This window comes from Penaeus japonicus, unplaced genomic scaffold (assembly GCF_977035675.1).
Source record: "Penaeus japonicus unplaced genomic scaffold, GWHDUDI00000001_assembly GWHDUDI00000006, whole genome shotgun sequence".
Lineage (NCBI taxonomy): Eukaryota > Metazoa > Arthropoda > Malacostraca > Decapoda > Penaeidae > Penaeus > Penaeus japonicus.
In genome coordinates, this window is record NW_028234408.1 from 21,285,410 (window position 1) to 21,297,909 (window position 12,500).

The 12,500-nt window shown below is 33.9% G+C and overlaps 1 protein-coding gene across 3 annotated transcripts in view; it reads left to right on the forward strand.

The window, feature by feature from the left end:
• The window catches only part of LOC122254640 (sodium- and chloride-dependent glycine transporter 1), a 53,978-nt gene that overhangs the window by 18,768 nt on the left and 22,710 nt on the right, over window positions 1-12,500 (forward strand). The window contains exons 1-2 of one of the 3 annotated variants that reach the window (XM_043018431.2): window positions 6,822-6,971; window positions 9,239-9,361. In XM_043018431.2, coding sequence (XP_042874365.2) covers window positions 9,320-9,361 — 42 coding nt within the window. In that variant the 5' untranslated portion in view covers window positions 6,822-6,971; window positions 9,239-9,319. Of the gene's footprint in view, window positions 1-6,821; window positions 6,972-7,669; window positions 7,882-9,238; window positions 9,362-12,500 lie in introns of those variants that run through there. The other 2 variants (XM_043018429.2, XM_043018430.2) reach the window with 2 other exon arrangements.

Consider the following 12,500-nt stretch of genomic DNA (forward strand, 5'->3'; position numbering starts at 1 on the left):
ACATCACAGACACACACACACACACACACAAACACACATAATGCCTATATCATATAAATAAATAGATATATAACTATATATATATAATATAAATAAAATAAATTGTATGTAAATCGAAAAAAAATCAAACAATGTACTATAAAAATAAAAAAATAAATATATATGTAAATATTTATCATAAAATACCTAAATATATATATAAAATATATATATAAATATATAAAAAATAAGTAATATAAATATATGTAAATATAAAAATAGCATCTAACATATATATATATCTACATATATACAAAGTATAAATAAAAATATATTTAGTATAGTATATAAAAAAAATATATACTATTTATATAAATATAAATATATAAAAATCTATAAATATAAAAGTAAATATATATATAATATATAGATATATATATATATATGAGTATAAAAATATATATATATAAATATAGTATAAGATACACACACACACAAAAACACACACACACACATCACACCCACACACACACACACGACGGGCACACACACACACACACTCACACACATATAATAAAAATATATAATATAAATAAATATATATATCAATATATCTAAAGTATACATATATATATATATCTTGCATATATATAGTATATATATAACAATTTACATATATAAATATATAATATATAATTTTATAAGATAAAATGCACACACACCCACACTCACCCACACACGACACACACACACCCACATATAATCTATATGTAATATATAATATATATATATATATATATATATATATATATATCAATATATAGAATATTATGTGTGTGTTGAGTGAGTGTGTTGAGTGTGTGTGTATGTGTGTGTATGTATATTTATATATAAAAAATAATATAAATATAAATATAAAGAAAATATATATATTATATATATATATATATAAATTATATACAAAAATATATATATATAAATAATAATATATTAACAATTATACATATAAATATACTATACCTTATCATATATATATACATATATATATAAATATATAGAATAAAAATTAAAATATATATGTATAATATAAATGTAGATTATATATAAATATAGCCTATATATATATAAAAATATATAAAATAAATAAAAATATATAAATATATATACAAATAAACATATATAAATATATATATAGTAAATATACAATATTTATTTTTTTTTTATATACATAGCATCTTATAAATAAATAGAATATCGTATATATAAATCTATAATATAACGATATAAATTTATATTAAAAATAAGTATAAAAATATATAAAAGTAATATCATATAAATATATATGTAAAAAAATATATATATATAGTATATAGTTATTAATAATATATAAATATATATATATATAAAGTATATACTAACACACACAACCACGACGATACCCACACACACACACACACACACAAAAACACAACAACCCCCACACACACACACACATAAACAAAAACCCCAATAAAAAAAATAAAAAAATAAAAATAAAAAAAAATATATAAATATCAAAGAACTAATATATAATATATTAAAAAATATTATATATATATCTCAATATATATAATTCTTGACGATATAAACATATCATGTATAATACAAAACGTACATAATTACTATAATATATATATATATATATATATATAAATATATATATATATTATAAATGTAAATAAGTATATAGATATATATATATAATTAAATTTCTATATATATACATATATAAAAAAATATATATATATATATAAATAAATAGTAAAATATCTATAGTCAGTACATAAATACATTATATCAAAATATATATATTATATAATATATATATATATATAAGTATATAAATATATAAATGTATATAGAAACATATCGTATATATATATAAATTAAATCTAATCTAACATCTATAAGAAAAAAAACAAAATATATATATAATAACAAAAATGAACGATAAATAAAACTCAGTTACCACTAACGCCCTATGACCATACAACCGAACAACAATAATAAATAATAAATAAAAAACAATAACACATAAAAGACAAAAAAACACTAAATAATAAACTAATCACAATAACATATAAATACGATTTAAAACTAAAAATACCACAGCTATCTAAACATAAAAATCAAAACAACGCACAAAATATCACAATAACAAACCACTCAATCAAATACACACAATCACAAAAAATCTGACTAACACAAATAGACCCATAAACACAACAATCACATCTCAAATTAACTAAATCTAACTCAAACGAACTAAAACCAACAAGATTAGACACACACACTAAAACTATCACATTATCTCGACTCAAACTATCAATCTCCACTACTCACCGACGAACACATTACCTCACAAAAACACACTATAATCGGACACAACATCACAAGAAACCCATACAAAATCACCACACGACTCGGTCTATCACTCACTCTACACAAAAACAAACACCAACTGATACAATCACTCTCTACACACACTCAAAAACACTCAATAACACTCACACTCAGCACGGACACATCAATCTAACATAGATATAGATAGATAAATAGAGTTAGTGTGAGTTTGAGTAACTATCGCACACTCTCAAAACCCCAAAGACAAAAAAACACAAAAGACACACAAAAACAAATCACTATAACACAAAATCAACTAACACGCCACTAAAAAAATATATATAGACTCGTATAACACATATATCAATATCTCTATAGCTATCAAATACTCAATCCACAGACAACAACACCCCCACACACACACATACACACAACCTAAATATAACTATAATATATAAGAAAAATAAAAATAAACTCGTATAAATATAAAAGAATATATAGTAGACGTATAACTAAATAATTCTAGTATCAATATATATAAACACAATATCTATAAAAAAAACTATATATATTCCACTAACAATTATATCTACGTCGAATATAAAACAAAAATATATCAAAAATCAAAAAACTTGTGAGAGAGAGTGTAGATGTCAGTGAGTAACAATAATCATCCACAACTAATAAAGACAATATACATAATAAAATATAAAACATATATAAATAAAAAAAAAAAATGAAGATCTATATAACACAAAAACAATAATATCAATACATATATAATCTCATAAATATAAATCAATATAAAAAAAAATCAAAAAATATAAGTCTCATCTATATCTATATAATATGTTTTATACAAGTGAATAAAAATATATTAATAAAAAAATAAACAACAAACACAACTAACAATCTATATTAACATGTGTTTGTGTGAGTAAGTTTTGTCCATATATATATAGATCTAAATAAAACACAGAAAACACATAAATATATACAGAATTTTATATATAAAAATAACATCAATCAAACAAAATATAATATCTACACACAATCCACCCACACACACCCACGCCACTTATATAATAAATCACGAATCAATAAAACTCTAGTAAATATATCTAACTATAAAAAAACAAACTAACAATAATAATAAATACATAATCTCTAAATCTAAAATATCAATCGAAAAAAACTAAATAACGTATCAATATAATTCATAACAAATATATAAAAATATAAAAAAAAATAATAAACATAAATCAAATTATTGTTGATAGAGAGGAGTATTGTCAGTTGTAGGGTTTGTGTGTGTGTGTGTGGTAAGTGTTTTATATACAACAAATTAACAATAAAAAACATAGATGTCTATCACTATCACATCAAATATATATAATATATATTAAAACAATCTCAAACACACCCTCACATGAACAACAAACACATATATCACTACATATAGTATATCTCGTCAAAATAAAAAAAAGAAATATAGAATAACTAAGAAATCTATATATGTGAGTGACGGTGGTTGGATTGTGTGTGTGAGTTTGTTTGTGTGTGTGTTTAGATAGTTGTGTGTGTGTTTGTATATATACCTAACTTTATTAATATATAAATCTATATATATCTATCAATAAAACAACTAACTATAAATCAATATCCAATAACTACATATGAATATACGTGATGCGTTCATCTATGTGTGACTGTGTATGTGGAAGTGTTTAATAATCTACATCGAGTACACAGAAGGGAACAAATGGGCAAGTGGTATTTATAAAGGAGAAAGGGCTGGGCCATTTATCGTTGAGGAATTATTCCGTCAGCTGAAATGTTTTCTTGCATTGATCCAAGCTCTCCGCCACAGAGGGCACTCGCCAACCAACCTCAGGTGGGCGGTCGGCGAAGAACCACAGTATTTCCTCACACGTTAACATAGAAGAAAACCCTTGTGATTACTGGTGTTATCTTGTCCTCGTCCCGGATTCAAGGTCGATCTAGGCGATGAAGTTGAAGTCCTTACTCTTGTTCCTTCTTCTATCGTGCTCCTCTTTCCTTCAACTTCAGGACAATTCTGGTGTCTGCCACTTGGCATTCATAACGTAAACGTAACCTAATTTTATTCATAATCCTCACGCTAGCTTCTTTTTAACTTCAAAATTGCTAACTCCGCCCCAGGTTTTGTCAAGATGGATCACATCTTTTGCTTTTCCATCTTCATCTCCATTCCTTTGTCTTGCCAAAGCGTGTTAATTTAAGGCACACCCTCAAACGTGCAAGATTGAGATGTCGACCGGTGATGTTTGATGCAGCGGACGCAGCCTCACAGCACGCGTTCTATGCTGTCACGGGTTCTCTTTAGGCACGTTCACTTTCAGACACATGGATCTGATAAAGTATGCCATATTGGGCCCACTCATCTTCCCCTGAGGACTGTGAAGAGCTGGGGTCCGATGGGGCCATCATCTACTGTTTAAAGATTATAGGTACGTTCGATATAATTAAAAATATCAATCTCTTCATATTTCTGATAAGAAATTTACACACATACGCACATAAATAAATGTGTACAGACAGCTGACTGGATTCGTGACCGCGAACCTGTCACATCTAGGCAGCAAAACATGTCTCCTCAAGGTCGCCATGTCTTTTTAGATGATCCGCACTCGAGCAGGATTCGGGGGGTAGGATTAAAATTATATTTACCGTGTCTATATTCAGAATTGCAGAGCCTTAGTCACCAGGGCCTAAACTTTGAGGGTGCATACGAAGCGGAGACATGGAACTAAATATTCAAATTCAGATCTGTTAGGACTTTTTTCGGATCTGAAACACTTTTTGTTTGTGTACATGTGTAATGTGTGTGTGTGTGTGTGTGTGTGTGTGTGTGTGTGTGTGCGTGCGTGTGTGTGTGTGTGTGTGTGTGTGTGTGTGTGTGTGTGTGTGTGTGTGTGTGTGTGTGTGTGTGTGTGCATGTATGCGTGCGTGTATGTGTGAGTGCTTGTGTGTATTTTAGGACTTGAATTTAACCTTAACTACAAGATTGGTCTAATAATCTGCTGGTTTATTGCAACTGTCAATTCTTTTCCTAAAACTAAACTCGAGAGTCTTTATTTTTTATTTTTTCATTTTTTCTTATATAGTTAAAATCAAGATGATGTCTAGTTATGTATCTCCTTATCATACTTTTTGAATTACAAGTCTTTATTTATGACTTAGCATGCGCTATCGACTAATGTTACGAATCTCAGTCCCATTCCCTATTGCATGGAATCTTCTTTCGACTTTATCCGCGCTGAATCTCGCCGAAAGGAAGATATTGATTCCATAGATTTACTTCTTTAACGTTCAAGGTTATCCGACCGCGAACTTTATAATTCGCTATCTCCTTCACGGCGTTTGGATCCAATTCAGTTTTATATATATAGCATTAGATTAAACATATTTGTATATGTATATATATATATATATATATATATATATATATATATATATATATGTATTTGTATATTTATGTATACGTTACTGAAGAACAAAAAAATGCTCGAAAAGTAAAGCAAAGTATGGTGATTTAGAAGGTGGACTCGGCTTAAGCATCTGATCACCTTAGCATTCGTCGAAATAGCATCTTGACCTCCTCTTGGCAAAAGGACAGACACTGTTGGTGGATGGCGCTCTTGAAGTAAGCCTTAAGGTACGTCCAGATTCGCAAAACTCACTGCACTTTGCTGAACTGAACAGAACTGAATTTAACTCTGCATTGAACTGAATTGAACTAAAATGAAATGAGAGAGAGAAAGAGGGAGAGAGAGAGAGAAATAAAGAGAGGGAGAGGGAGAGGGAGAGGGAGAGGAAGAGAGAAAAGGAGAGAGAGGGAGAAATAGAGGGAAAGGGAAAAGAAGAGAGAAAGAAAGAGAGAGAGAGAGAGAGAGAGAGAGAGAGAGAGAGAGAGAAGGGAAAGGAATGTATGGAGAAAAATGACCAAAGGAGGGAGGGAGGGAGGGCAGAAAAGATAATAGAAAGAGATAGCCGGGCGAGTAACTGAAAAAAAATCAATACAGATATACCATATGCAATAATTTTGTTTGTGCCGCACTTTCGTGACATTTTACTCTAATGGAAGACGTTGAGGTCAAGCAAAAGATTCTCTGCCTGTGTGTTTACACGGACACCGAATTTTGACCGGCGCCGTCGGTGTCTCTCTTAAGACACTTGGCCTTGAAGGTAGATAAGCCAATGAACAGTTGTATTTTTTATCCATAAATTACGAAGTAGATTATGGATAGGGGTAGAGTCGCGTACATACACACAAACGCACACGCAGACACACACACACACACACACTCACGCATTAAAAAAAGAAAGAAAAAAAAAGAAAATAATAAAAAAAAAAAATAAAAAAAACATAACGCACCTGAATATAAATCCCCTATCTATCTGTATCCTGTGCGTGCCAGACTGAACAACAGCGCTCGTACTTTCGTGTGTCGGCTGCTAGCTGAAGCTTTATCTCGTGTCCAAGTGCAACCCAAACTTGTGATTTATACGTAGCTCGATACCTCAGTGTTAAGGCTGCGCTTTCAGGGTCGACACAATAACCTGCATTGGTATGTATGCTGCCCTTGGAGGTGCCGTGGTCGAAGAACTAATGCTGACAGCCAGGGATAGATACCTGCCCTTTGGTTAACGGCCAGACTTTTGTCTATAAATCAGTTAGTTCGTGTGTTAATGCAATTATATATATATACTCTCTCCCCTTCCCCCTCTCTCTCTCGCTCTCGCTCTCTCTCTCTCTCTCTCTCTCTCTCTCTCTCTCTCTCTCTCTCTCTCTCTCTCTCTCTCTCTCTCTCTCTCTCTCTCTCTCTCTCTCTCTCTCTCTATTTCACACACATACACAAACACATACACACACACACGCACGCGCCCCCCCCCTCTCTCTCTCTCTCTTTCACACACACACCCTTTCTCTCTCTCTCTCTCACGCACACTCACACAAACTCTCTCTCTCTCTTTCTCTCTCTCTCTCTCACTTTCTCTCTCTCACTCTCACTCGCTCTCTCTCTGTATCACACACGCACACATTTACTCTCTCTGGTTGTTTCTTTACACACACGCACTCTCTCTCTCTCTCTCTCTCTCTCTCTCTCTCTCTCTCTCTCTCTCTCTCTCTCTCTCTCTCTCTCTCTCTCTCTCTCTCTCTCTCTCTCTCTCTCCCTCTCTCTCTCTCTCTCTCATGTTTTCTCTTTCCGTGTTTCCTCTAGCGATTTATCTTCTCCCTTTCCGACTCTGTGAAGCGACCTCACCACTGTCGCCGACCGCCAGTCACCGCCTGAAGTACTTTCGTCACTGCAGTAACGTTGCGTAAGCGGCTGTGACCTCTAAGGCGAGCTGTCCCTAGTAATGGAACGTAATCAAATCAATAGACTATAGGATATGGCAGGCCGGGTCTGGCATTCCGACGAAGGGTCAGAGAGTCCACGCATTATTGGGTGTCTGCAGCAGGACACACCAAAAATGGTTTGTCTTCCTGTTTACTTTTAAGTGATAAAACCAAACGGTCCATAGGAAAGTTCCAGTATGATCTGGTACGGTCTGGTCTACCGCGGGGCTTCGAGGATTAGGTAGTTCAAAGGTGTCCCCTCCCCCTCCCCGCCATGGAGCCGAGGCGAATCAAGTCTTGTCTCTTGAGAATGGCTCCTTATATTATCTCTAATATCTTAAAGTGACAGCTTTATTGCTTCGGGGATCTCGTGGAAGCAAAGAGTGCGTCATAAGAACTGTACTTCTTCGCCTCTAATGTGCGCGCGATGGCCTGCACCAACCTGCTCTTGCTTAGATCGACAACACTCGCACTACTTGGGGTAAAGTTTGATGTACCACTTCGCGGAATGTAACAACGACTGCCCCCACGCTAATTCGCGCATTCAGCTATTAGATGGTGATGCCATTTCTGTCACAAGGCACCTACGATAGACAGCACGTGACAAGGCACCTCCGATAGACAAATGCTGCCTTCAAATACACTTCTCGGACGCGGCCTCCATTTGACTAAATTGCTTACCTCCACTTTCTCCAAAATGCTATGGTGATCATTTCGCAAACCGTAGAATGGAAGATTATGTGAAGGGCAGAGAACACTATAAACCCCATTTGGAAGTGGAATCGATCGACCTTAATTGGTTCCAGTAATAAGTATTAGCCTCATGCCTTTTGTAACACAGGATGCTGAACCCTTACAAGTGCAGTTTGCTGTGTCATAGGAATTCCTTAACGTTTAGGCCATAGTACTCTTTAATGCAGGATGTTCACTTGCAGTTGACTAAATGAGAATGAATAACTTGACAAGACAAGAGATGCAATTCACACATTCAGCAGATCATCAGTATATTGCAGTTCCGACGAGGATGTAATCGAAACGCGTCAGTTGCATTTCTCGTGCCGTGAAGTCATTCATTCTCATACATACTTGTTTCTACATTGGATATTGTAACTAAGTAACAAGTTATCAACAGCGCTTGGTTGCTGGCTCATATTGATTTACACTAATTCACGTCTTCATAGCGTCGTGCCGGGTTGTAGCACATTTGCATTCAGTGGCACTTTTCATAGGTATCCTTCCACTTTGTTCTCTGCCACCAGTGTTATAGGTACCGAATTTCTTTCGAGTTGGAGCATATTGAAGCTCGGGATCGCATATTCATGACCAACATGAATATGCATACTGTAAAATTCTAAGTATAGCATAGAATCTAAGACTCCACCACTAACAACCTGTGACCACGAAGCGATGTCCACAAAATTGTTTTCCTTTCATACCCTTCACAATGTTAACATTGTTAATGCTATTGTTTCATTACCCTTTTTTTATCCGCAGGCCTCAAGCACGACCTCGAGCGGTTTGCCTGCCTTTGGCGTGACAAATAAGTCCTACGACGTTGAGGATAATCCCAAGACCATGAGCGAGAGACCAGCAGCGGAGGAATCTGGTTCTAAACCTGTAAGTAGAACCACAGTATGCGGTGGCAAAGAATCGGTTTCTTGTTGATTTTACTTTCCGGATGTTTATTTTGCTATTAGTTTTAGGCGAGGTTCTTAGTCGCACGGTGTTTTATTCTTGCCAGGCTGGTTTAAAATTTTCTATCAAAGGCAAAATATTTAGAAATACTGGCTTTAGAATATAGGTGAGTTTGTGTACGTTTTGACAGTCCCCTTTTTCATGTTTGATTTCATTCATGACATAATTTTGTAGACTTTTTTTTTAGTCTCTCCTCTAATCTTTTGAGCGGCCACGTTGGAAAACAAGTGGTGAAAAGAGAGAATTCAATGGGTTCATTTTTTTTTCGATGCACTGATTTTATCGCAGAATATCAATCAAAGAAGCATTTTTTTTTATTTTTTTTTATTTCTTTTTATTCTGCGGCGTCATCACTTAACCTCACATTACCTCTCCGTAACAATAGGATTTTATCAATTCCAATCTATAAGAGAGAGATTTCAACAGAATAAGGGAGGAAATATGAATAAGAATACGTACAAACAATTGGGAAATATTAGAGTAATATATCTGTACTGTGTACCCGTATTTCTATAGAGCAAGCGTCTTAAGTAATGTTTGGAATTTCGAGTTTTCTAAATTATGTCGGAATATCAACAAATCGTCATCCTGGGAACATCAAAATAGAATTCATTTTGATGCGAGATTGAAGAGAAATATATAAATGATTAACACAGAGTGAATGGAAAGTCTGAAGTAGCTTTCCAGTTTTCATCTAAATCCTATTTCTGGAATTTCTCTTCAACAGTTGAATCTCTAAAAAGAATTATTGCTTATTATCCGGATAATAAAATTTCAAGATTGACCTAATTTCATCTACGGAGTGCCTGGCATTTTACAACACAAAAAAATAAAACGTTTTTATGACCTGTAAAGCTAACATAGTTTCTTTTCGTAGCAAGTACCTAAAATTACGGTAAAAGGATTGAAAATAAAATACATACATACATACATATATATGTATATATATATATATATATATATATATATATATATATATATATATATATATATATATATATATATCTGTGTGTGTGTGTGTGTGTGTGTGTGTGTGTGTGTGTGTGTGTGTGTGTGTGTGTGTGTGTGTGTGTGTGTGTGTGTTTGTGTGTGTGTATGTATACACACACACATTATATATATTAATATATATATATATATATATATATATATATATATATATATATATATATATATATACGCATATATATCTACACATTTATCTAGTTTTACATATACAACCCATGTATATTAAAATGTATTCTGACTTGCGATAAAACAACCCTGTCCTCCAATGCCTTACGGAGAGATGGAAGAAGAAAAGACCGTTTGTTGCAAGACGAGACAGAAGACCCGCGATACCCGGGGGCGTGAGCAGCCGAGCGCAGCGCAAGGAGAGCAGCATTAGGGCGTCTGGAGAAGCCCGCCGCCTCACGCCATACCCGTCGCCGTGGCCGGCTGCTGATGGGAAAATTGCCTCTTGCGTCGACGAGGATTGCAAGGTTACTCATTTTATCTCTGCGGCAACTCGGCTGGGGAATGCGAAGAGATTCTATCTAATGCACATTAAATATACTTTGTCGCAAGAGGTAGGTATTGCACCACTTCGTCTGATTTGGTGTACTACTTCATGTCGAGAGGGCGTGCTGCGTCACAATGTTTTTTATGGTCAGAAAGGGAAGGTGAAGCTTCGGTGTAAAAAAGGAGGTGCCAGTTACTTGGTCACTTGGTGTAAGTTCAAGCATGAAACCTGACAGTGGCTCATGCTGGGGCCATCCTGGGGGATCGCCCACTGATCATTTTTACTGACCTTTTTACTAATTGATTTACTAACATTATTTATTTATTACGTTCTAGTATTATACGTATCATTTTCCTGATAGCACAAACTGATAGCACTGTTGATTTTGCAATTCCGAATGAAACTGGTGACATTTTCATCAAAACTGAATATTTCCAGACCGATCCATATGCTGATATGGCCGCTTATAGTGCGATGTTTGCTTGTCAACTAAACTAAACTGAACTAGTTACTTCGATATTCAAAACAGACTTCTAAACCACGATAAGGTTATAACCGGCAAGCGGTGACGAAAGACAGCTTCACATAGAGATGATAACCGAATATACTACTGGAGGCTGTCCAATTGTGGTTAAAATCTGCAGCAAATATTGTATCCTTTAGCCCAGTCAAATGCATAGACAACTCAGTTCTAAAACACTCTCGCTGTGAACCAAGAAAAGATGGTTTACATATTCAGGCTGGACGGGCATTTCTCCGCCTGTTAAGTGCAGTAGCTGAGTATACAAAACTAAAAAGTAAAAATAGGTAGTCGTTATAGAAAGAGAACAAACTTCTATATCACCCTATTTTTCCAGAAGAGTATGGACTGTTTAGTTTTTTGTTTCCAAACATTACTCGTTCAAATTCTAAATCAGTATTATGTACTATTTGTTATTATGTTGCAAACCAGTATAACGATAAACTCCATGCATGTTTGCAACGATGCGACACAAATAATGAACAAAAAAATATATTGTTCGATGTTGCTCTATTGTCACTGTATTATTTGTCTCAGCTTTAACGAGAACGTGATCATATGTTCAGTTCAGTGAGATTGTGTGGTAATGGAACGATCGATCAATATACTGTAATGATTCATAGAGAAACTGAACAAATTGAACATCAGTAAACAGAATATTACACAGATGATATATTTGCGTAAACCAAATCTAGTACGGTGGTATAATTAACAAAACAAGCATTGCATAATCGTCATTATTATAACATGAGAAAGTGGCACTATTTTTCTATTAAACAGAAAAGGAACCAACTAATGCAGGCACTCATTCAGGTGAGTGCCTGAGTCACGCTTTGACCTATGAATCAAACGAAAACACCATTAAAAATTACACTGACCTGACGATTTTTTCTTCTGTATCCAGGCACTTTATTTATAGATCGTACCATCACCAACACCACCTCCACCCGCAATCACCATTAGTCATCATGATCCTTGATATTGTCAATACTACCAGCATTATCGTTATTATCATCGTTGTTATTATAACACGATTACCT